General features: G+C 47.9%; 1 protein-coding gene across 2 annotated transcripts in view; it reads right to left on the reverse strand.

Moving 5' to 3' along the window:
- Nucleotides 1-27058, reverse strand: part of USP34 (ubiquitin specific peptidase 34) — a 2709276-nt gene that overhangs the window by 2482320 nt on the left and 199898 nt on the right. For both annotated transcript variants that reach the window (XM_086927486.1, XM_086927485.1), the window contains exon 9: nucleotides 11139-11220. In XM_086927486.1, coding sequence (XP_086783612.1) covers nucleotides 11139-11220 — 82 coding nt within the window. The remainder of the gene's footprint in view (nucleotides 1-11138; nucleotides 11221-27058) is intronic.

Genomic DNA, 27058 nt, shown 5'->3' on the forward strand with positions numbered 1-27058 from the left:
GAGGGGCCACAAGAGGCATGGTCGTGGTCGCTGCGTTAATTACAGTAGGTTTAGACTGCTTTACTTGGACTTCTGATGGGCACGTAGTGGTCTCCAGGTGGGTTTGTAGCGCTTGACAGGGCCTGCGGTCCACTGCTGGAGACACTGGAAACTTGTCCGATGGAAAGAGGTCAAGTTGAAAGTTTTTGCTGTTTTGGTCGTTACAGGTGGTCCCAAAAATATAAACCTCTGATGGCTCGATTGCCCTCGCAGTTTCAGGTGCCCAATGTTGCACCAAGGCCAGGTTAGGCGACCCAGGTTGAGCCAAGTTAATCGAGCCTGGTTGCGCCAGGGGAGTAATGATCGTTGCCTCCAAAGACTGCACTCTTGGTTGAGGCGATTCCGCAGACTTGGATGACGTTTTTTTGAAGAAGTCCCGTATATTTAGCGGTTTTTGTGTTGTTAAAATGTGGCTGGTGTTGGCCAAGACCTCTGCAGCGTCTGGTTTTGTAGCTTTCCTTCTTTTGGGCGCTGTGTACTTCCTCACTTTTCCTGATCTCATTGTTTCCCGAGGGCTTGGGCTTGGGCTTGGGCTTGGGTTCTTCTGGTTGCTCTCAGTCCAACACCAGGGGTACTTTGATGCAGCTTGGATACAGCAGCAGAATGTCGAGGGAGTAGCTGCTGGCTTCTGGGTCTGTGTGCAGGTTAGGCAAGTTAAGCGTTGAGCGGCTGAATTGGTGTATGGCACCCCCCTGCTCACCCCGTCCCTCCTGCGCGGGTCTCCCGGCCCTGCCCCTACCCACCGACACCACCTTGCCCCCCTGCCCCACTGGATCAGTCCAGAGTCGGAGGGCTACTGGAGCTGCATGCTGCGCAACTCTGGGAGGCACTACTTGGTCAGGGGGCGAGATGAAGCCGGCAGGATCTGGGGGGTTAGTCAGGGCCCGGCCCGGCCGGCACTGGACAGAGAGCAAGGGGAGCTGCCCCAGAGCTGGTGAGCACCGTAACCCGCCAGGCGGCGAGCAGCAAGTAGGGGATAGCTAGGGGAGGTAAGCGCCAGAAGGCCGGGGCACCCACGAGAGCAAGGGGCACCGCAGGCGGCGAGGGCCGCAGGAACCGAGCCGGTGGGGAGAACTCTTAGAGAACACAAGGACACAAGGACACAAGACTCTGAGGCTCTAAGTGCGTTGAGCACAGATGCTAAGCAGACTCCAGGCAAGCAGCGCGTCAGGAGGGGTGAGGGAGGGGGGGGGGGGTGACCGGAGAAGAGCCGCTCGCTCACCGAAGTGAACGATGGTATCGGTGGTAAAGGGTACGACCTCAATTGCCTCTCTTGGTCAGCCCTGTCAGCCCCTGTCAACCTCCGTGCCCTCACTTGCGTGCGCCGAGTACTGCGAAGGCTGCCTTACCTTGAGTCACACCGGTCTCTCGGTCGTCCTCAGTCGTCCTCCCCCGAGGGCTCGCCCCGCTGTGCCCCCGCCGTGTCCCCGCTGAGCTCCACGCTCTCAGGGCCGCCCTCGCACGCCAAGCACCTACACCCGGCCCCGACAGCGTCTCCACACACCTGCACTGCCGCGCCTACCCGGCGAGCCGCGAGAATCACGCAGATGGGGCGCGGCCAATTACCGTCAGCCTTCGTCACCTCAATCGAGTACTTCAAGCTTTATTACAAATGTCACAAAAAGATGTTAATATTTCACTTCTGTTCTTGAATTTTTGTCACAATAAAATACATTGAACATAATCTTCACAAAAGTCATTTACAAAAGTTTAAGCTATTGGCATTATAAATTACAATAACTTTCATTTAAGTATTAATTATTTTAAAAAAAGTAAAAGCCATTGTTATTTGTAATATCAATACATCTAAGTCACGTAAATACAACACATATTGCAGTACAAATGCTATAGGTGTAACATTTGCGAAAGTTAAAACAATTGGCATTGTCAATGACAAAGCTATTAATTTAGCTATTTTCAAAACCAACACAATAATAAAAACATTATCATTTACAATACCAATAGCTCAAACTTTCCTAATGCGAGACCTATTGCATTGCAAATGCTTGTTTCTATTAGCTGCAGGGGAGGAAACAACAGTACTAACCCACTTTTTATGCATGAAAGCTAAAACTATCAATATGTGCCGGTTGTAAGAAACAAATCTCAGCTTGTGACTTACTAAGTAATCTAAAATTTGTATACATTTAACAGGATGTTTTTAACCTTTAACATTCAAATAAATAATTTGAATATTATTTCTATAGGCCATATGTTAACGGGATAGTAAAGAGGAACGAAAAAGAATGAAGATAAAAGTAGGAGAACCAAAAGTAGTTCTAGATATATCATACACTAAGAAGCAAGAAATACCTGCTCAGTAAAAGCCCTCATGGCTAATCTTAGAAGAAAAGCAAGTTATATGAAAAATATGACAGAAGAATCAAGTATCAGTCCTGTTTGTTTCCATGGACAATGGAGATTGCTGTTCTGAAAAAAGCACAAAGCTCTTCTGGACGTTGAAAGGATTTAGATACACTGTCTTTCTAGATTTACATTGTAGATGGGTCAAAGAGACCATATTTGAAACCAAAACTTCATAATTGTGGTCTCAACTCAGCAAATTCTTAGCGAATTTTAACAGTCTCCTTAGCAAAGTCTTGATGAATATACATTTTATTTCCATTACCCATTAAAGATGGAATTTCTCTGGCTGCCTTCCTGATCCTCACCAAATCGTTTTAGCATAAAACTTTGAATATCATTTGATGCAGTTTATCGTGATGAGGGTTGCGTTGAAAAGGAATTCTATGTGCCTTGTCAACTTCAAATTTAGCTGAAAAATTTTGTAAAAGACCAGACAGTAATTTCTCCAAATATTGTCTGCTGTCATTTCCTTACGTAAATTTGACGATTACGATTTTCTAAATCTAACAGCAACTTACTCCTAGATAGACTAACCTTGTCTTTGCGGATATTTTTTATTTCTGATACAAAAGAATCTGTATTTAAACACAGAGCGTGCAATTCCTCCAACAAAGTAGACAATGAAGGAACAGTATAATCAACAATTTTAGATTTTACAGGCGGTGGAGAAATAGTTTGTTTACACTTGTTATTTCCAGAATAACATTTTGTTCCTTCCTTTTTGCTTAATTTATTATTATTATTTGTATTATTATTATTGCATTTATATTCGCAACCCTTATGAACAATAAACATCTCCAGCAGACGTTAGGTTGTACAAATCACCTATTACGGCATACACAACAGACGTATCACAGCTTAGAAATTTTACAATACAGCAATTGACGTTACTCTCATATCTCCCCTCCCACCGACAACTTCCTTTATTCATATCTACAATCCATCTCATGCGGCCCTTCCTATATTTACGGGCTTGCTACGGGGTTGAGTCAGTTTGTGAAGGCTCACAGATATTCCCCCGGAATTTATTCCTCTGTCCCTATATTTTAGACCATTTTTTGTGACATCCTCTATGGGTGTAAACCGCCCTTTCAGCCACCATTGCGACATCCATGTCTCTTTCCCATTGTTGGTGCATAGGTACTAAACCAGAACACCAGTTCCTGGCTATATTCCGTTTTGTGATCGTTATCCCCAGTGTGGCCCAGTTCTGTAGTGCCAAACTTAAATTCGTAGGTTGCCAGACATTTAGGAGGCACCCTCTGGGATTTAGCGGGGCCACTGCCCCCCCTACCTCCGAGATTTCATTCATCACCTGTTCCCAGTAGGATTGTATAGGTGGACATTCCCATATTATATGATAAAAGGTTCCAGTCTGTCCACACCCTCTGAGGCATAGTGGATCTGGTGTGTGCCCAAGTTTGTGTAATGTAGTGCGTGGATAATATACCCCGTGTAGCACTTTTAAGTTGTACGAATTTTAACTTAGATGGAATCACTGCCTCTCGGCCGACGCTAGCCTGTCCACCCAGTCTGACTCCTCCATGTCTCTCAATTCTGCCTGCCACCTCTCCCTCAGCACTGTCAAGGGGTCTGGTTGATTATTAACCAGTTTACGGTAGGTCTGGGAGATGGCCTTTTTGTCCATATATTCAGTGAGGAGTCTGTCTTCTAAGGGCGACGTCTCCGCTAGTTGGGCATCTGGGGGATAGCGTTCTTGAGCGCATGTCAAATTAGGATATATCGATAGAATTCTGTCTCAGCTATCCCATATTTTTCCCACAGTGTTGCAAAGGGAAGGACCTCCCCCTTTACCCACAGATCTCCTATTGTAGTGATACCAATGAGGTCCCATTGCTTAAATCCCTTAGTGTTAGTCAAGGTGCCCAAAAGTCGGGTCTCCAAGAGGGGGTGGCCTGTGTTAGTACCCCCTCCCAGCCCAGTGACCTTTACGCTGTGTGCCATATTTTGATCGTGTGTGCAGTCGGTCCTGTCAGTGCGTTTTGTCTCTTATTGGTGTAGAGGGCTTTCATCAGATGATCTGCGGGTAGTAGGCACCTATCCATTCTGAATGCCGGTTCAGCCTCTGGGATGTGCAGCCATTGGTTTATCACTACTAGTTGTGAGGCCCAATAGTATAATTTAACATTTGGTAATGCGATTCCCCCATCGTACCAGCTACGTACTCCTTTTTGCTTAATTAATTATATTTAAATAGGTTTGAATCAAATCCAACTAGATTTAGAAATAAAGAAGCATATATAGTTGAGTCACCACATAAGTTGAATGTGCCGCAGCTAAAACCAGCTGTAGGAGTGGTTTAGGCCTCAGCCACACCCTTTCCTGAAGTAAACTCCGCCTTACTTACAGGAACAGCCGAGCTGGAGCAGAGAGTCCAGGGATAAGCAGCAGAGGAGAAGGAGGCACAAACACTGCTCAGTATGCCTCAAACAACATACCAAAGTGAAGCGCTAAAGTTGCCAAGCTGATTTACAGGTAAAAATTAAGTAAATAAAAAGCCCAAGTCATAAAAAATGACTTGTCATTACAATGGGCTAATCAGAGCATCAGTGGGATGCAGGCATCTTCATTTGTGTGACTGATGCATGCTATTTCTGACCTGCCGGAACCAGACCCCGTGAGGAAAAATGGGGTCTGGTGAATTGATGTCTAAAGTGGGGAGAATATCATGCTTTCCTGCTTAGCACTGGGCTGACTACATGCCTCCGAGGGACATGCACAATGTGGAGGAGGTAGGAAGCTGATACACAGCTTCTAGAATTAATTATGATAAAAAGGTTTAAGACCGAGTTACATTTGAACAATAGTCAGTCCAGAAACTGCATTAGAGCTTTAATTTGGTAGAGGTGTTAACAGTCCACAACTAGACTAATAATGTAACTGATTGGCAATTTTCTCCATACTATGTTGAAGGCAAATGATGGAGAAGGAGATCACGAGATCTCACCTTGTTTTGGACATTTTTGCTAACGTAATGGGCTGATTTATCACTGCTGGGCAGAGGGGATGCTGCTGAATTACTGTTACTGTAATGCACGTTACAATTCATGTAACCCAGTTGTGATATAATAACCTATATGTTTTTTAGTTGGAAAATTAAAAACAAATATATATATAAATTTTGGGGATGGACAACTTAGGTTCAGGCAGAGTGTCCTCTTTCGAGCCAAGTACACAAGTAACAAAAATGTCTGCGAGATTCTTCCCTGATGTTTACACTCTTTTCCGTTCATCTGTTATGTCATATTGACATTAAGCAATGCAAAACCTGTGCTATAGATTTTCTTAACAGCTCTCATATGCAGAAAAAATAATCCAACAATAGAATAGGGTAATACATTATGAGAGGGTCTGCTCTCGTACACTCCGATGTGCACTCAAAATTATTTCTACTTTGAAAAAGGTGCTAAATCCAACCCCAATCACGAGATGCAGAAGTAAAGCACAGCATACGATCTACAACAAATGCTGAAAAGACCTTCTCCCATCTCGCCAGGTAGTTTTACTTTCGTATCCGACCCACCATCTAGAGAGAGGTGAGCAAGTTAGAGCATAGCATATGCACAACAGCAAGAAAAGTGCAGATGGGAAAAAATAGGGTAGAGAATTTATGACTGCCTCCATTGGTGCAATCAAGACTGTATTAAATGTTGGGGAATAAACTAAATTCTAAGGGGCTTCCTTTGGAAAACGTTAAGACACAATATATTGGATATTACATGGGTTAATTTTTCTTGCAAAGCAAGCTAATAAAAACTAAGAAAGTGCTTAAATTATGTGTGTCAGTCAAAGAAGAGAGAAACTTTTCATACAAAACAGATGTATGGGGATAAGGGCTACATCTAGTAATCTGATATAAAGAAAGTTTCAAACTTCATGGTATACTATATATTATACATTAAAAGCAAGAAGTGACTACATTTAAACTTGAGCTTTCCATTTTAAGTTTGGATAATAAAACTAAGTTGGAGGCTCCCACTGATGAAGAGGAGGCGATACCTGCTATTGAATATTTACAGATACATTGCTGTGTTTTACCTCAAACTTTCACTGGGTTTTAAGGGAAAAAACAGCCTCCACCTGTGTGCTCTATTCAACACATGCATTAGGGAAGTAAAATGTTAATGATTATGGTTTTCCCTAAATCTTGTAAATAGTAAGTAGGTTTTAGAAAAATACTTACCAATTTCATAGTAAACAAGGATAAGTTATTAGCAAAATGCTTAAGTAAAACAACTGAGTCATTGATTCTTGCTTTGCAAAAAGGGTTGTATGAAGATAGTAATGAAAGACAAGAAAATGAAGTCATCACTTTAGCATGAAAAATAAGAACGAACCTTGTACTCTACCGTCTCTTCATCCCAAGCAGGCTTCTAGTAGAGCAAGTTGAAAAATCTAGAATATGCTTTGATGAAAGCTGGCTTTGGTAAGCTTGTTCTAAATTATTTCAAACAACCGTACTCTGCAGGTGGTGTGTAAGCAGTGCTTCCACCTAAGCAAAGTGAATATTTGATTCGCCCTTTTCAGGAGAGATGCAAACAAAGAAGTAGGACACATTGATTGTGGCATTCATACCATTCCACTTCCATGTTGAGGGGTATGATTTTAAAGTTACTGAATCTGAAAAAACAGAATGGGCCTGATTGACATGAAGACTGACGTGAAAGCATCTAATGCTGAAGAAGATCCTGTCCCCTGTCATTAGAAGTCGTACCACAAGGTTATGGCAAATGTCACTGGAAGTCTAATCATGGAAGGACTCCGTTGACATTAACAGACATATTTACAATTATATAGGTATCAAGCTAGTTGTTCTCACTCTGCTAGTCGTCCTCTATCTGATCCCACCCAGGAAATAGATGTCTGAAGACAAAATTATAAAACCCGCTAGTTCTTTCAAATCAAAAATCTACATCTCCCCTACAGAAAACAAGCCTTAGGAAACTTCAAGCTCAAAGAAGGGGCAATACTTCAGAGATTTAACAAATACCCATGTATCTAAAGTCTAACAACAATCGTTCAGGACACAGTAGTAAAAGAAGCCATGAAGTTAAACATCCATTCAACAACTTTCATGTCCTTCAGGTCCTCATAACTTTTGAAACATTACAACAAAGGGCTCTTTGTACCAGGCCTGACTAGAGCAACAATGAAAATCTTCTTTACACAGGCTCTGACAAATTCAGTGACTTCTGTCTCACAAAGAAATATAGGCCTCTGGAGCAGGACTGCTTTCCAAACATCTGATCACAATCAGACTCCTTTATTTGTTCAACAATTTGAAAGCTTCAGCATCCTTAGCAGCGTCTCTGGGTAAGCACAGCAGAAAATAAACTGGCAGAAGCTGTGTAGCACATCTTTCATGTCCTCTGAAAGCAACAAGTTCCACTTCCATCAATGACAGGACAGCTTTCTCCATGTGAGAGGGAGAAAGAGAGAGACAGAGAAAGAGTGCAGAAGACCCAAAATGACGAACGGGATAAACTGCAAGATTTTCTATTAACTGTAAATGGTGGCATGTTTATTACAAACAAACCATCCATACCTGAGAAGCTATTAAAGACTTGCCTACAATGAACTATTTTCTCTGCATCACCTTGCTCAACTTATTATGGGTACAACCACCACCTTTACCTGCATCAGAAAATAAAAAAAACTGCCTTTTTTCAATTAAAGTCTCACAAGATAAAAATAAAGGCTGATACCTGGCAGGCAGTAGCTAGAATTCAGACATTAGGAATGAAGGCAATATCAGAAAATACATTCCTCAGCCATATTGACAGAAGGGATAAAGTGCCAATATCACAGGAAGCCTCAGTTCCACTAGAGGAGACCACCTAGGGGGGGCAGGAGGCCTACAAATAAAGGCCCCAATATGGAAGAACTCTACAGATTCAAAACAATGACTTAGCCACTCCACACTCTCTGGTATCCACTTCACTGGGTGGGATCATTATCAATATCAAAGTGGAAATAATATAGACTAACAGAAGTTATAAACTGTATGTGGTAAGTAGGCTTTGAGGCTCATGTTCAAACCTCAAAACATACCACCCACAAAATCAAACCTGTATTAATTTGGCAAGATTACCGTGGAAGCCTATTGTTACTGCTAAAGCAGGTACGTGAGACCTACACCTTAAAAGAATAAAGGTATTTATTAAATTGCTTCTGACATGCAGTAAACACTGAAAAGTGAACACTATCCTGTCTTAAATCAAAGATCAGCTAAGTTGGTAAGTAAAGCTCAGGATGCTAGCACTACACCAAAATACAGATATTTCTATGTCCAATGAACATTTTTAGGGTTTATGGGAAATAACTAGTTCTTCCATGTCTCATCAGGAGACTGAATGGCAGAAGAACAATACCATCTCAGAACAAAAAGAATATTTAACATTTATCCGGACAAATGTTTGATAAGGACCAATTCACTAGCTTATAGTTCTAGTTCTCCATCATGGATACTCTATGCAAATTCAAAAACGATAGAATATCTAAGACAGAATCCATTTTCTTAAATTTAAACCACTTAACACAAAAAGGGCATATAATAGGAGACATTTCCTATCTTCTAGAATAATACAATCAGCAGAATTTAACATACACATCTTGAAACACATTAGCAGCAACTGTGGCTTTAAAAGAAAGCAGAAACGGATGCTTCTATATTAGAACTAGTAAACCGTGGAAAACCACCCCTATGACTTTAGGAACATTGGAAGTTGCCATACTGATTACAGAAGGAAAATAAGACAAAGAAAATAGGGGTATACCATCAAGAGCCAACAAGGCTGTGGTTCACTGAGACTCCCGTGGACTTCCCCCAATTTTTAGCCTGCCTGACACTCAGATGGCATCAAGAGGCCAACACGGCCAATACTGGGGCACATTTCCTATGTTGCCATTTTCACGAAGATTCTTATTGCAGCCTACTGCTCTGCCTTTGCCAACTTGTGCAGCAGTGAGTGCATGGTACATAGACAGATGGAAATCCAGCAGAGGTGATAACACAGGCATTACACACACACCAGGGTGGCAAGCAAGGGTCTGTGGGATAGGAAGAGGAATAGGCAATTGGGGTTTGTAGTCCGTAAGCAATTGAATGAATCTACTGGCATTGCACGATGGCCTGGAGAGGGCGGTGGGGATTACCTAATTGGTGGAGTCATATGCATTTCCCTTGGCATCTTTCAGGCTCTTGGCAGAGAACACTCCACACCTGCAGGCCCCAAATCCAGAGAGCCTACTCCATTTTATAAGTGCTCCAACTTTTTGGTTTTGGTTCCAGAGGAACCTGGCTGGCCAGGTTGGGGCAAAGCTTGATGGCAGACCAGAAAAGAAATACAATTAGTTGTTCAAACCCTGAATCTTGAAGTATAAGAAAAGGCAACAGACTGTACCTGAAGATCCTCCAAAGAGGCTGAAATGACCAGTGGGTAGAATATATTGTTCCACATAATCAGGGCATTGTATAAAGATTTGAATGTTCAAAGAGATTTTTGTATTTGACTGTAAAAGTGGTGGATGAGAAGATGGAGGACCTCTCCGACAGCTGAGAAGGTACAACAGGAGGTAGCAAAAACCACCAAGAAGCAACCACAAGATGATAGAGAAAGTGGCTAGGGCAGTCATAAGGAATGATGGACATGAAGGTCTCCAAGGAGTGTGCTCTGATGTGCATTGTAAAATGAATGAGAGCTGAATGGTTTGACAATCTGAGAATGAGTGCCTACATGCAAATACTAACAGTCCTATCTGGAATCCCCATCAAAACAATAGCAGGTGAACTACTGGAGAAGGTGGGTACACAGTTGGTTGGAGAGCAGTCTCAGGGCAGTGCCTGATAAAGGCTTCCCTTTTAAAGCCTAAAGAAAGACGCAGCATCAGGCAGCACAGTGTGGGAGGCCTTGGCAGAAGAAGAGAAATGGCTCTTATGACCAGCAGTAAAGAAAAAATAAGCTTGGAGATATTACAATGTTCTTTCCAGATTTGATCGCAAAACACAAACCTGAAAAAGGGTGCTACGATAACTCAAGAAAGAAAGAAATGTACAAGGAATCATGGCCTCAGTGGGCCTCCCAGTGATGCCTTAGAGCAGAATACTGGAGAAGAATACCTATTTTCTCACAATCAGAGGCTGACAGATCTTCTGTTTATGGCCTGAAAGCAGAGGAGGGATTTCTTAAACGGCATGCAACCTATTTTGGGGATAGGACTAGTCATGGATTCTTATTTGTTTGGGAGGATGGGCTGTTCTTGAGAGGTTCTTTTTGGTAATTTCTTTTAATTATTTGCTTCTGTAGGGCCAATTTTTTGCTGCTACGGTTTCCTCTCCTTCACCTATAAGGGTCAAGCCACTGTGTACTCAAAAAAGGGGGTGTATAACTAATCGATTTTAGACTATTTGTATTACTGCTCTGTGGGTTGGGAAATTGTTAATAATCACATGAAATGTTGCCTTAGTGTTTTCTTTTTACTGACTGTTGAAATTTATTCAGTGATGATGCTCAATATACAATTTTAATACTATAAAGCCAAAACCTTTTGAGAAATTGGTCTTATAAACTGTTTTGGGATACCATACACAGCCACGTTTGCAGTCTAATCATTGGCAAAAACATTGTCTTCTTGTAATCTTGTCATCAAAATACATGAGTTGTATAACTGTATTGCTTACACAGATTACATTATGAATTGATTTCACAAACCTCTATGTGCAAATTTGGTCCAAAAATGTGCTCGATTACGTTGTTGCTAATAAGCCAGTCAGCCAACTCCTTTGCAATTGATCTAAAAAAGGAAAACATTGTATTGGCTTCCAAAGTTGAAGTAAAGATGTTAGGCATTCGCTTGTATTATACTCTTCCTTAAGAAAATGTAACAATTTATAAAAACCATATATATTTTCTGCAGATTTAATGTATTTTTTCAAAGAACAATTTACTTAGCTTCCGTAATGTTTTTTCCAGTAGAGCCTTGATCTATCTACAGATTCCTCACACTGGGAATTTACCAAGGTACTAGTCTGGATCCGAAAACTTGAATGGAGAATCCCTTTTGCATCAACAGGAGACGTGAGGCTCCAAATCCGGTCTGGATGGGACACTGGGTCACTGTGTCAGTGCTGCGCGGCTGACATTTTCTTTCTGATCTCCATCCAGGCCTTCGCACAGTGAGCAAATGGAATCAAAAGTATAGTGTGCTGGCCTATAGTCTTGGGATCTTATTAATGGATTGTATTAGTCCATTCCATAGAACGGGGAGGAGGATGGGGCAGTTAAATGAGAGTCTCTACCAGAAAAGGTGTTCCTTAAGGCAAGTTACTTGGTTCTGATAGTCACTTCTAACTGCAGTTCCCTCACCTTATGAATAGATACAAAAACAGTAACCAACCCCCCGCCTCCTGTTTTTCCCATCCCCCACCACCCCATAGGTGGTGGGTCCGTGGAATGACTCAGATCATGAAATACTGCAGTGGCCATCCTGCCGGACCTGGTTGTCCAGTCAGTAATGTTTGAGACTGTGTAGAAATATGCCCATGTAGCAGCCTGGCAAACATCTATGAGTGGCACACAGAGTGCCAGCACATTGGTAGCCGTTTTTGCTCTGATAAAAGTGAGCACATAATCTTTCTGGGAGTTACTTCTTAGCTCGCCCATAGCGGAACTTTATGCTTCGTGCTATCTACTGTGGGTTTGTCCCCTTCTGTAGCGCGTTTCCCTTTTTTGCTCCAGTGAAGCCAACAATAAGTTGGTTATCTTGCTGGTATTCTGAGGTTTAATCGATGTAAAAACTAGGAGCCCTCTTGAGGGTCAAGTCAATGAAGCCATTCCTCTGCTTCAGAGGGGTGATGTGGAGCATAGAAAGTCAGCAGTGATAGATTGTCCTAGATTGCCCACAAGTACATATACTTGTCTCATTGAAGAGAATAGGTTCTGGAGTGGTAACTGCTGGGTTGAGAGCCTCAGTCATCATACAAGTCTTTTTCTCCTGCATTGCTAAGTTCAGTTCAATAACTTCCACACCCCTCCTGGTGACTGTCTCAATGGAGGCAGATTCATCAGAGGACATAGGGTTAGGTGAATCTACGTCAATGTGCAGGGAGGTATACAGCCCACTAGCATCTTGGAGGTCCTCCAAATCATTGCCTCATCAGAAAAATGCATCCCCTTCCTCTCAGTGAAGCTATCATGTAGCTGGGGAACTCGTGTTTGACCAGTGTCCAGCAAATGTACTTACAATGCCTCCCATAGTCACTTGTACTGGTAGTAATTGAACTGGCCAATTCAGGGGTATATCTGCTCATGCAGTTATTCCCACACATGTAGCATAGTGCACCCTACCTTTGAGCTCTAAGGACTGCCGTAGAGGGACCTACCTATACTGCATGCAGTGCCTGCAGGCATGGCACACAGAGCTATGTGCCATGTTATGTTTTCTCTTTTGTCTGCACCAAGACACAGCCTGCAATGGCAGTCTGTATGATCTTGCTGAGGGGTCCCTTAGGGTGGCCGAATTCATGCTGCAACCCTGAGGGACCTTCTTTATTACCCCATGCCCAAGGTACTAATGGTACCATTTACTAAGGACTTGCAGAGGGTGCTAAATGTATTGCCAACTGGGGTACAGGTGCACAGTTTAGGGAAAGCGATCTGGCACTGGAACCTTTTTAGCAGGAACCCAGTGCACTTTATCTAAATTGCATCGAATACCAGACAAAAAAGTGGTGGTGACCATTTTAAAAGATGGGCCATTTTGTCCGGGGGTCTGGAGGAGACCCTGTTGAGGGATGGGAAAATATTTTTGACTTAATGAGTTATGTCATTCTCGCTCCACAGAGTGGTGCCATACACCCAAAGTCGCATCCTACGTGCAGACAAGGCTTTGCAAGCCCTCATAGAAAGAGGTTAGGACACCTGTGAGCCATGTCTCTCAAGGCCCTTGTGGAAGGCAAGGTAGCTCATATACCAGACTTACGAGTTACTTACCTTCGGTAACAATGTATCTGGTAGAGACTATTCTAGCCGTAGATTCCTTAACGTAGAATTATCTCCAGACGCGAGACTGGACCGGAAAACTTTCTTGTCCAGCATCCCTGCATGCCTGGGGTGTTGCAGCAACACGCGACTCGAACGTCCTCCTCTGGCGTGACGTCATCGAGGTCACATAAGCCCCACCCCGGCGTGCTGATGGCACTTTGCTTCGGAGAACTTTTCCGTGCCACAATGCGGAGCCATGATAACAAAACTGAGGAGAGCACTGGAACTGTGTGCGTAAAACCAGTGAGTCTAAAAGAAAGAAACAAAAGGTAAGAAACACCACTCGGTGTCACCAAGGCCCCAGAAGGCGACCACAGCAGGCCAGAGCAGGAAAGGAGCAGAGCACCACTCTGAGGCACAACCTGTGCAAGCCAAGGCTAAAGTACCATGTGGTAGTAATCACCAGCAGGCCAGAGCTGCGTAGCCATAGCAAGAAAAGTGCAAAGCACCACTCTATGGAACCACCTTGTCAGCCAAGGCGATAGCCATCTTGAAGGCACAAGCATGCAAAAGCACTGTAACAGAAAGAGAGACTGAAACCACAACCACAAGGGAAAGGGCCACAAGCCCGGAACAGAGGAGCAACAGTAAGCCATCCCGGGACCACACTGCCAAGGATGGCCATACCTCCTGAAAGGAGGAGGAGATCAAGGACAGGTAAACCATCCGCAGACTACAGTGCCATCTGAAAAGAACAGGAGGCCAAGGACAAGTAAAAGTACCCCCAGCGAAAAGACCAGGTTGGGATCAGAAACTCAAATTGGTTGTTCGACCAGTGACCTTCTCGTTTCCAATTATCACAGATAGAATTCCTCCCGTTTCTTCTCTGACACACTAACTGAAGTCATAGCGCCAAGACGCCCACGGGCAATCTCTGCGCTTTACAAATTGTAATAATAAATAAATAAATAAATAAATAATAACAGAGGGAAAGAGCAACAGTAGGCCCTCACTCTGGAGAGAACGCAGCTGGAGGGATGCAAGACCGGAAGAAGAGGACAACCACAGAAGACAAGGCACCCAGGGGGAGGAGAGTGTAGAACCCCCAGCAGAGGGTTCTCGCAGAACGGGGAGGAAGGGTCGGTCATGAAGGAATCTGCAGCTAGAATCGTCTCTACCAGATACATCCTTACCGAAGGTAAGTAACTCGTACATCTGATAGAGACTACTAGCCGCAGATTCCTTAACGTAGAATAGATACCCTAGCCATACCCAAAAGGGAGGAGGGCCTACGAGAGAGCCTCCCCACCAGGAGAGACACAGGGCCCCAGCAGGGGACACGCCACAGGGACAAGAAGGAAAAGGGCAGAATATCCTAAGCCCCAGCAAGGGAAAACTGCCCAACACCCCACAGGAGCAGATAGCGCCCAAAGCCTCAAGCAACATAAGGAACACCTCAACCCCTAGGGAGGAGAGGCCGAACCGGAGGCAGGGCCCACTTAAAGAAAATCCAAACACACCCCAGCCTCAAGCATTGGACAAGACAGGGACGGCTGCACCACTAAAAGTGCAGATGAAAGAAGAAGAGCACAAGGTTGTAGAAGAACAACAGGCCTGCACTGGCATGCACAGCCAGCAGCAGAAAACATCACAGAACGGTGCACCCAGGACAGGCCAGACGCCAGCCGAAGGAGGCCAGAAAAGGCCAAGAAGGGCCAGGACACGCCCCAAGGGAGGGGCCAACACACATGGACCCACGAATGAAGTGGAACCAGCAAGAGAATCGCACCTGCGACATACCGTGACGCCACCGAGAGCAGAGGCCCGAACGACGACCACACCTCCCCAGCACATAATAGAGCAATATAATAGCCAACACTACCACACATAGGGCATGTCACGTCCCAAGAACATGGGAACCCTCTTAGGAAAAAGTTTCCGTAGCAGAGGACAAACAGAAAGACCTGCGGAGGAACCACAGACGGTTACCAATCAGGCAAGAAAAATACACAGAAGGCCGAATCTCAGGGCCAACATGGCTTACTGCAGCCAAAACCACAATCAAAAAAGGGCCGACCAGCAGCCAACAGCACTAACGTCCGAACAAAGGACCTGAAGGTACATCAACCACATAGAACCCATAACCAGGGCTTCCTGCTACAAGGCCCCAGGAAACAACGGAAGAGCACCCCTCAAAACCCAGACCGACTTACAGGTCACTAAAGGGGGGGTGGGGGTGGGGGGGGGAGGAGGACGAAGTCCAGCAAGAAACCTCTGAATGGCCGAGTCCACAGGGGCGTGAAACAAAAGAGCCATCAAAAGGAAGGTCCACCAGCCGTTCCCTAATGTACTCCGGGAACACACTATCCCGTAGCCAGGCATGTCGACGAAGGGCCACAGAAGAAGCCATGGTACGACCAAGCACCTCTGAAATGTCCAGAGCGGAGCGAAGAATAAAAGAAGCCAGCTCCCGGCCATCCAACACATGGTGCCTCAGATCAACACAGGCACCCTCCTGAGAAACGGCAGCCATAAGGGACACCGCCGAATCCCGCAAGCAATTAGTGGCCCTAGCCAATACACAAAGATTGTAGGGTGCCCTCAAAGCCACGCTGGTTGAGGCGAAGAGATTGCAACCCCAGGAATCTAACCAGCGGGCCTCCCGTGATGGGGGAGACAACACGGATGGCAGGGAGGGAAAGACAGTCTATAAAAGAGGGCCTCTGGTAGAGGGGTGGAGGGAAAGACAGACTGAATCATGCGGCCCAGGACGGTGGCAGTGCAGCAGTTGTTGGGGCACCGGGTCCCCCGTGGCGGGCTGTCCCCAAGCCCCCAAAAGAGAAGTGTGGAGCGAAGCCTCAAAGGGAAGAAGCAACTCCCGACCACCAGAACCCTGATGGAGGACCTCCAGAAGATGATCCGTGGGGAAATGGGCAGCTGGATCGCCCATGCGCACCTGCCTCCGTAGGTCCCCGCGGTGGCAAAAGCAGTTCCTCTGTGGGCAACTGCTGCAAGCTAAGGCGGCCGTCCCCCAGTCCAACCGGAAGAAGGAAAAGCCAAGCCCGGAAAGGGTGAAGGGGAACCGAGGAATGGGGAACCTGGGGTGCCTCTGACGAAGACTGTGGCTGCAGCGAATAGTCGTCCTTAGAAGACGTCGGGGGAAAAGCCACGACGCGGCGAGCCGTCTCCAGAGGAGATGAAATCATCAACCGCCGAACCTCCGGAGAAGAGGGGGCGTCCGAAGACATATCAACGACTCAATGCCGGTCCGGCGCAGTAGAGTCCGCGACCAGTGGCAGGTTCACATCGACCGGCGCCGAAGGAGACGACAGAACGACCTCCGCCACAACGCGCACCGCCGGCGCTTGAGTGGTGTCACCTCGGGCTCGGACAAGGCCGCCGCCTGCCCAGAGGACCAAGGGGAACTCAAGGACACGTCCCGAGCCCCGGCAACATCCCGCAACACCACAGGGACCCCCGCGGGGGTTTGCAGCGAGGCAGAGGCACCGTGGTCCGACGGAGGGAACCCCGAAGGGCCGCACCCAGACAACACCAGATCCTCCGATTCTGGCGCCAAACCTGTTGGCGCCGGAGGCGACGCCGCAGGAGTGCCCGCACGTAGCAATGGATCCGCTAGCGTCCCAGGAGGGGAAGGATCAGAAGGAGAAGTCAGCGAAGCCTGCAAGGCCGCCGCATAGGCCTCCATCTGGGCTCTAGTCGCCCCTGCCCCGGGAAATGGCAAATAGCGTGGCGACGCGTGGGGCCACACCACCCGCGGAGAACCCACGCCCCCTACAGGCCAGGGACCGGGCCTCGGGGATAAACTGCAAAACTTACCAACAGGTGAGCGACGCTCTTGCTGCCTAGGTGAAGGACGATGTCGGAGACGGAGGCGACGGTTCTTAAAGCCGTCCGCGAGGGACGGAAGCAGCAACGACGACGACCTGAACATGTGTGCCGAAAAGAGTTTAATCTGGTGCTCCCGCAGGGACTTCGGTTTCATTTGCTGACACGTCTTAACAATCTGTGGAGTCATGGTGCTCTCCCAAACACCACATGCAGATGGGGTTAGGGTCCGTACCATGCGACGCCTTTTCGGGCACAATAATTTCCATGGCCCCATCAAAGTGGATGGATGCACAATAGACGATCTGCAAATGTTGAAGGGGAGTGTTATCCCCTCGACCAAACTAAAGGTTTCAGTAACGCTTACTTTGTGCCTCTCCAACAAGAGACGGATTCACCTAAATCCTTGTATCTTACAGATAATTCAGAAGTTCCAGATCGAGCTCTAAGTAACATCAGGTACATTTCGTACAACCACAACCCACTGTGTTTTCAGTAGTGAACACATCCTCGTGGGGGAAGGGGTGACTTAGCACACTTTTTAAGAAAAGCAAGAGGGCTTTCCTTTATCCCTCAGTGATCCTAAGCAACATCTTTTTGGTGAAGACAAAATAAAAAAAAGAAGCTCCGTACCCAATCACTAACTCAAGAGAGTTAACCACCTGGATAGTGTAAAAGAACTTCAAGATGGATGGAAAGCAACACCTGAGCAACTGACTCTTGAAAGGCAACTGGAAACCAGAATGGAATTCCAGGATGCTTACACTCTTGGGAGTCATTTTTTAAACCTCACTGCAGATTCCTCTTGTTTTCCTGAAGGAGTGATACTTGTGAGCTCAAGGTCCCTCCATTTGAGATGGCTCAGCACCTTGGTGTTTCAGAATGCTAATGAAATTCTTTGTCTCTCATCTCAGAGCCCAAGAGGTGGGGATGAACATCTAGCTGCAGAATATGTTTATTAAGGCCGAGAACCAACACATCCTGATTCAAATTGCACTGCTATCAATGGCAGAGTCCTGAGATGATTATGTCCTATCTACAACTATTCCCGCAACAAATAAACAGCAGTTGTTTCTCACAACCTACACCAGTTTCACTAGGAGTGTACAAGGCTCCAGCCTCGCCCCTTCCCTTTTCAACCTCTTCATGGAACCCCTCACCATTATCCAGAAACAATCCGGAGAGAAATACTTTTAGACTTTTCTACAAAATATCATCCCACAGTGACATCTGAATACCACACTAAACAAGAAAAAAAACTGGCTAGGCCCTAATCACCTAAAATGTAACCCCATTAAACATTAACACATTCTGTTCCCCAAATGAAAAGCCATTACCAATACAAAAAGGGTTCAAGAGCATGGATGCTTTATACTGTTCTCTCACACTCTCCATCTCTGAAGTCCCTAGGAATTACCCTAGACAAAGGAAAATTCAGCCAAAGGGGTGCTCTACACCCTAAAACATCAAGAAAATCAACCAATTTATCCCACTTGAAGACCTATAGACTGTAGTATAATCACTTCTTCTCTCGAAGCTGGATTCTGGCAATGCCATAATCACTGGGCCCCTCAAGCACAAGTTACTTACCCCCGGTAACATATCTGTAAGAAACAGTAGTTAGTGTTAGTTTCCTTACCTTACAATATCCCCAGGCGACAGACTGGATACAGAAAGTTTTCGTCAGCAGTCCCCCTGCGCGTCGGTAGGCTTCATCTGCGGCTCCGCTTCAGTTGTCGGCGGCGTGATCGCCGGGATCACTTCAGAGTACTTAGACACCGCCCTCGCGCGCTGACGTCAGTTCTGTACATAGCTTTCCGCGCCAGGAATGCAGAGCCATGATAGAAACCGACACTGGTGTCATGAAACTAGGGCCCTAAAAGGGATGTCCTTAAGCCTAGATGTCTGTTCGCAGAACGCGGAGGATGGGTGGGGCGGTAAGGAATCTAACACTAACTACTGTTTCTTACAAATATATCGTTACCGAAGGTAAGTAACTTGTGCATCTGAAATTAGCAGGTTAGTGTTAGATTCCTTACCTTAAAATAGATACCCCGGCAAAACCAACCCCGGGGGTGGGTCTGCGAACCAAGATCACACCAGAAAGTCCTGGAGAACGGAACAGCAGAAAAAGCCATCTCTCCGGACTTGGCTGTCTAGGCAGTAATGTCTAGCAAACGTGTGCAGCGAGGCCCACGTAGCTGCCTGACAGATGTCCTGAAAGGGGACTCCCCGACCCAGGGCAGTAGAAGCCGCCGTGGCCCGAGTGGAATGGGCACACAGCTCAACAGGAGGCTCCTTTTTCGCCAAAGAGTAGCAAACCTTGACACAAAAGAAGACCCACCGAGAGATGGTCCGCTTGTGCACCGCCCGTCCCTTCTTAGCGCTCACGTAACCAACAAAGAGCTGGTCGTCCACCCGGAACTGTCGTGTGCAATCTAGATAGAAGGAGAGCGCACGTTTTGGGTCCAGACGGTGGAGCCTCTCTTCCTCTTTCGAGGGATGCGGAGGCGGAAAGAAGGTGGGCAAGGTGATGGACTGCCCAATATGAAAGGCTGGGACCACCTTGGGCAGGAAAGAAGAACGAGTCCTCAAAACAACCTTGTCCGGATGGACAGAGAGGAAAGGAGGTTTAGAAGATAGAGCCTGGATATCACTCACTCTCCTGGCAGAGGTGATGGCAACCAGGAATGCAGTTTTAAGAGACAGAAGACGAATAGGACAGTTATGAAGTGGCTCAAAGGGAGCGCACATAAGATGCGTTAGAACAAGATTCAAGTCCCACTGAGGCATCACAAAGGGAACAGGAGGAAACATGTGTGTGATGACTTTCAAGAATCTATTAACAGGGGACTTGAAAAGAGAAGGCTGATCAGGAAACCTTAATAAGACTGAAATGGCCGAGAGGTAGCCCTTGATAGTGCCCAGAGCAGAGCCCTGCTGGGCAAAAGACAGAAGGAAGAGGAGAACCTCTGAAAGGGGGGCAGAGAGTGGATCCACAGCCTTTGCTGTGCACCATGCCACAAATTTGTTCCACCTGCAGGCGTATACAGTTTTTGTGGAGGGACGCCTGGCTGCCAGAAACACATCGCAGACTTCAGGAAGCAAGTCAAATGGCCTCAACTGCCGCCATTCAATCTCCACGCATGTAGTTGGAGACTGGACAGGTTCGGGTGGAGGACCGTCCCCTGTTGCTGTGACAGAAGGTGCTCCTGAAAAGGTAGATGAATCGTGGGATCGACTGACATGCTGAGTAGCTCGGGATACCAGTATTTTCGTGCCCAATCCGGAGCCACATGGAGGACTTGGGCCAAGTCTCGCCTGATCTTCTTCAGCACTCTGGGCAGAAGTGGTATAGGCAGAAAGGCGTACAACAGACCGCAGTTTCACTCATGACGAAAAGTGTCGCCGAGCGAGTGCCGCCTTGGAAATTCCAACGCACAGAACTGATAACATTGCGCGTTCTCTTTGGTGGCAAATTGATCTAACCAAGGCTCTCCCCACTGCTGAAAGAGAATTTGTGCCATGTCCGAGTTCAGACGCCATTTGTGATCCATTATGCACCAACGGCTCAGTTTGTCCGCTCTGGAGTTCAGGTAACTTGACAGGTGTTGAACCACCAGGGTGACACCCTGGTGTTCCGGCCATGTCCAGAGGCGCAGAGTCTCCTGACAAAGGGTCCACGATAACCACCCCGTCTTGTTTGTTGCAGTACCACATGGCGGTGGTGTTGTCCGTGAACACCTGGACTACACTTCCCCGGACAGAGGGAAGGAATGCCTTCAGTGCAGGTCGGATTGCCCACAGCTCCAGAAGGTTGATATGGAGCCGGGACTCCGTCGGAGACTAGAGGCCTCGGATCTCCGCCTCTCCCATGTGGCCCCCCCATCCCAGGAGGGACGAATCCGTCACTACTACGTGCTCCGGTTGGTGTAGGGAGAGGGATCTGTCGCTGACCCAATCGCGGTTTGGGAGCCACCACTGCAACTGACTCGCAGTGCCCTCCGACATCAGGATGTGGTCGGACAGGTTGCCCTGATGCTGTGCCATAGTTTGGAGGTGGGAGACGACTGTTTGGGGCGAGCCCGCCTTCAACAACCAATCGTCGAGATAGGGGATGAAAACATCCTGATCTGCGCAGATGAGCTATGACCACCGCCATCACTTTCGTGAACACTCGAGGGGCGCTGGTAAGGCCGAAGAGGAGCACGGTAAACTGAAAGTGCTCGTGGCCTACCATGAACCGCAGGTAGTGCCGGTGGGCCGGCAGGAGAGGGATGTGGGAATATGCGTCCTGCAAGTCCAACGCCACCATGCAGTCTCCCGGGTCCAGGGCAGCTACGACCTGAGCCAAAGTCAGCATCTTGAACTTCTCCTTCCGGAAGAAGCCGTTGATGCTCCGTAGGTTCAAGATAGGGCGTAGGCCTCCTTTGCCCTTCTTGGGTACCAGAAAGTAGTGGGAATAGCAACCACGTCCTACTTCTGGCCCAGGAACGCGCAAAAGACCCCCTTGGCCAAGAGGGCTGTAACTTCCTCCTGCAGAAGTTGCAAGTGATCCCCCGACATGCGGTGGTACTGCGGTGGCAAGGCTGGAGGGGTCGCCTCGAAGGGGAGGGAGTAGCCCCTTCAGACGATTTGCAGCACCCACCTGTCCGACGTGATAATACGTCAGTGGAGGAGGTGATGGTGAACCCTGCCCCCCACTGGCATCGAAGGGGTCTGATGCCGAACTAGGAAGGCTTAGAGGCAGATGCTGCGGGAGCGGATTTGGACTGACCCTGCCGCTGTCCCCTCGGCACTGCCACAGCGGTAACCACGTCCCCGTTGAGACTGGTTCTGCGGCCTGTGGCTGGCTGGACGTGTGGGGGCGCTCCTTCCTTGGCCACGAAAGGGGCGAAAAGCAGAAGTTTGCTGGCGCTGGCCTAGGCCCAAGGACTTGGCCGTAGCCATGGATCCTTAAAACGCTCTAGCGCACTGTCCGCTTTGTCGACAAAGAGGTGACGGCCCATCGAAGGACATCCCACGAGAAGTTGGCAGACCTTAGCCAGGCGTGGCGACGAATCGCCACAGTCGCGGAAATCGCTCTGCCCAGCGAGTCTGTGGTGTCAAGTCCACTTCTAATTGAGTACCGTGCTGCATCCCGCCCCTCCGCCAGGGCTTGGGCGAGCCTGGTCCGGGCCTCCTCCGGACACTGGCAGCACGTCTGCAACTGTATCCCACAAAGAGTGGGTGTAACGGCCCAAAAGGCAGGCGGTGTTGACTGACCGCAGACCCAAACTCAGAGAGGAGAACCGTTTCTTTCCAAATTGATCATACCTTTTGGATTTCCGATCCGGAGGGACTGTCGGGAATGCGGTCTGGGACGTAGAGGCCTGTATCACCAGGCTCTCGGGGTGGGGTGAACAGACAGAAAGCAGGGGCCGCCTGGAGCCAGGCAGTGGCGTCGGGCCACGTTCCAATCTACAGGGAGGCCTGTAGAGGGCTTGGACCAGCTGCCCATCAGAACGTCAGTGAGGGCCTCGTTAAATAGCAGTAGAGGGTCCGAGGAGGTTGCCTGTGGTTTGAGCACCTCAGTGAGGAGGTTAGTCCTCACGGCAGCGACAGGGAGCTCAAGAGCCAAGGCCTTGGCCGCCCTGTTCAACACCACGCTATAAGTAGCTCCCTCCTCCGAAGCCACGGAGGGAGGAGAGACGAATCCAGTGTCAGGCCAAGTGTCCAGACCACTGGCCTCCCCCAGCTCTTCTGGCCAGTTCTGGCTTAACTGGCACTGCTGTGCCAGAGAGTCCTCAGAGCCCTCCCAGTCCTCCTCGTCATCCATCTCCTGGTAAACAGGCAAAAATGATGGAGCCGGGTCGTAGGTGAATTGCTCACCCATCGGCGTAAGAGACTGCGCCGAGCGGCGCAGAACCGGCGTCGCACCCGGACCGGGGCTGAAACCGGGGCAGGTGTCGTCCAAAGACGGCGCCGAGAGCGACACCCTCGGGTTGGCGCCAGCGGAAGAGTCGTGAGGTCGACTGGCGACGACCCGGATCCAAGCCTCGATCCAGTGGGGCCCTGAGGTGTCGGTACCGGAGTCGACGACGGCGCTGGGGCTGAGGCACCCGACGATGCCGGAGCCGCCAGCCCGCTAGGGCTCCCAGTCGGACCCGCGGGGCCCGAAGACACCTCTGCAGGTTCCGATGGAGGGAAGTGCGACCTCACGGCTGTGAGGAAAGCACTTATCTCCTCCAGCGTCGCGTGCAGCCCAGGGACCGGCGGGTATGGAGCTGAACGCGGCGCTTGCATCTTCGGTGGAGCTGCACGAGGGGTGTCGCCCGAACCCCCAGCCGCATCGCGGGAGCGTCGGGGGGGAGTCGGAAGAGCGATGACTACTCTTTGACTTCTTTTTCAAATGCCTCGACTTACCGGAGGACTTGGAGCCCGACGAGTGGTGGTGACTCGACGAGCGGAGCCGACTGCCGGATCGCGAGCAGCTCACGAGACCTCTCCCGCCTACCCTTCGAGGTCAAGGCCCGGCAGTCGGGGCACGACTTGTCATCATGGTCGGCCCCAAGGCACTAAAGGCACCGATGGTGGGGGTCGGTCACCGACATCAAGCTGTGAGAGGTCTCGCAAGGTTTAAAACCAGGCATCCCTAATGGCATCGCGAGTCGGGGTCGACTCGAGAAGTGATCAAAAGAGATCAAAAAAGTTAGTAAAAAAATTACTAGAGTACTGCTCTTCCCGGATCTGCGCTTGCTGGCGCGGAAAAAAGAAGAGCTGACGTCAGAGTAGTCTGACGACATCATCCCGGCGATCACAACGCCTATCGACGCGCAGGGGTACTGCTGACGAAAACTTTCCGGATCCAGTCTGATGCCTGGGGATATTCTAAGGTAAGGAATCTAACACCAACGTGTTTCTTTCAGATAAAGAACCCTAGACTCTTCACAGGTACTAAAAGATTTGAACACATCACCTGCTCTCAAGAGTCTCAATTGTTCCTAATAGAAAGAAGATACATCTTCAAGATAGCCTGTATCACTAACAAACCCCTTCATACTGCAAGCCCTAAATATTTGGAAAATAACATAAAGAGAAGGGACAAAACTCAGGTTCTAAGAAGCTCCGACTCACTTCTTCTCATCCCTTCCAAATCGAAAAAAAAACATCCCAGAAACATTCTCTCTCAGGTAATGCTTCATTTATTTGGAACTCACTGATAAGACCTTCGCTGCAACTCTTCCTATACCTGCTGTAAACAGAATCTCAAAACTCTACTACTGAACAAATACCTCAACCCACCCCCCCTGAGTTTGCTCCACCAACAGGATCATCCAATACGGTTGCCTAACCTAATTCAGTGTCTATGCCTTGGACGGACAATGTTGATTATCTTTGAGATACGTATATTATGTTGCACTGTTTTTATTTCCTCTTGTTATACTATCTCAAATGTGAATTCTTCTATCAATGCTATGTCTGGTAAACCACTCCGATACCCCCGGGTCTAGTCAGCGCCATATAAAACACCCATACATAAATAATTTAACGCCTACAGATGGCAGTCCCACTGTTAAAGGATTTAGTTTTTCGGATCGATAAGGTGATTCTGGTCCCTAAAGGGAACCTGAATTCTTGGGTTTCACTCTGGATTCAGTGGAAGCCACGCTCCAACAGCCGGAGAATATGATGTCCGCAATCAATGAGTGTGAGAAGGTGCTCTGTATCCACTTTTTGCTGAATTGATGATGTGCTTTGACTGAGTGTGTCCTGGGCTCCTGCTAATCAGGTATCCAGGACCGATGTTCTTTCCCTAAACCTGCCTTGATGCCTCAACCCAATTGGTATCTCTGGCCACAGGTCAGCCCCTAGTGAATGGTACCACAGGTATGCACGGCACTGTGACCAGAGAAGGTCTCTAAGGGCTGCAGCACTTATTGTGCCACCCTTAGAGACCCTCTACCTTCACACTCACACACCGCCTTGGAAGGATGTGTGTTTTGGTGCAGAACAAAGTGAAGAGTCGACATGGCACACATCCCAGGTGCATTAGCCCTGTACCCTTACAGTGTATAAGTCCATTCTTAGACATTGTAAGTGCAGTGCTGCCATTAAGAGTATATGGTGCTGCGAGTTTGCCATTACAAACTAAAGAGCACCATAATGGCTTCACAAAAACTAAGAACTTTGGTATCAAACTTCTCAGCACATTAAATCCACACTGATGCCAGTGTGGAATTTGATTAAAAATGCACCCAGAGGGCATCTTAGAGATGCCCCCTGAAAACAAACCTACCACTAGTGTTCAGGCTGAGTGGCTGTTTTCAGCTGGCACCACTAGACATGTTTCTGGACCCCTGGGTCGAGAGCCTGCTGCTCCTGGGGCCTGAAACAATGCGTATCCTGGGACAAGGTGCCAAGCCTCCTCCCCCAGGATGTGCAGGGTTCACGAAGGGGAAGCTTCAAAGGCTTGCTGCCTTTAAGAGCTTTCCAAAGCCACTTGCTGCTTTCAGCAACTTTCCCCACTGGTTCCGACCCCCACTTTGGGCGGGAGAACCAGAGGGAAAAACAAATGAGGAAAGGAGGTTTGCCCACCTCTGCCAACTCCTCCCCTCAGGTGGAGAAGGCGAGGTGAAGCACAACTCTCAGTCCCTGCAATCTTGCAGATGGGGGGTGTAGGAGAGTAGGGTCTTCTTCCTATGGTCACCCCCACTTTTTGCTGTGATTCTCTGGTTTTTCAACTTTAGTGTGGCTGTGGGCCTGCTAATCAGTCCCACAACCCAGCTGTTCTCTCTCTAAATTGATACCATGTACTTTAGGTACATACCAGATTGGGTATTGGGTCACCTCTGTGAGCCCCTATATAGTTTACCATAGGTACCAAGGGCATAGGTGCATCCAAGGCCTACCAGGGGCTGCAGCATGTATTAAGCAACCCCTGGCTGGCCCTCCAAACTGACACCACAGGCTGATTACTCAGCTTGGGTAAGGTGGTGTAATCACCCCTTACTTAGATATAGTATACCTATATCTACCTTATATATAGATACATGTGCACCTATAAGTCACTCCTATGGTAGGCCTCGACAATCCTGTAGGCAGAGTGCTTGGTTTTAAGTGAGAGGGTGCCTTAGCATAAGCTGAGCCCCTCTGCAGCTTTCGGAACCATCTCCTTAAAGCTGTTATGATATAGCCATACCATATACTCTTAAGTGCATTATAATCCTCGCGTTTAATGCTGACTTTGGTTTGGCTTTATCAAAACATGTCGTGTAAGATGTCAAACACTTTGGAATACTATCCCCCCCCGCCAATTTTGGCGGCGGGGGTAGCATTCCACCCTTCTAGAGGGAAAAGACATGTATGTTACTGCTTTACCCGGTTAAAGTTAAACAGAGCCTCAGCATCACAAAATGGATGCTGCTGCCACACACACGAGTCTGATCACCTGGTGTTGGGGGAAACTCCAGCAAGGGCGGCCTGGACAATAGGGTTCCTGTCCAGGGAAAACAAGCACCTCCCCAGACATGGATTTTGTGTATTGGGGCAGGGAGGGCTGCATTCAGTGAATGCATCTAGACTTTGCCTGGGGCACACAAGGTGCTCCATGCATAGCCCGGTTCAAACCAGTTGCTGGGGCACTCCGGCCCCAGCTCTGGCGTGAAACTGGACAAAGGGAAAGGGGTGTAACCACCCCCTTCTCAGGTCCACCCATAGGAGGGACCTAGGCAGGTAATCCAGCCCCTTAGCTTAGGAAAAGTATAGGAGCTGTGTCCCCAGGACTTCAGATTATCCTGGAAAGAAACTTTGATACAGAACTC

Source organism: Lissotriton vulgaris, chromosome 6, assembly GCF_964263255.1.
Source record: "Lissotriton vulgaris chromosome 6, aLisVul1.2, whole genome shotgun sequence".
In the NCBI taxonomy this organism is placed as follows: domain Eukaryota; kingdom Metazoa; phylum Chordata; class Amphibia; order Caudata; family Salamandridae; genus Lissotriton; species Lissotriton vulgaris.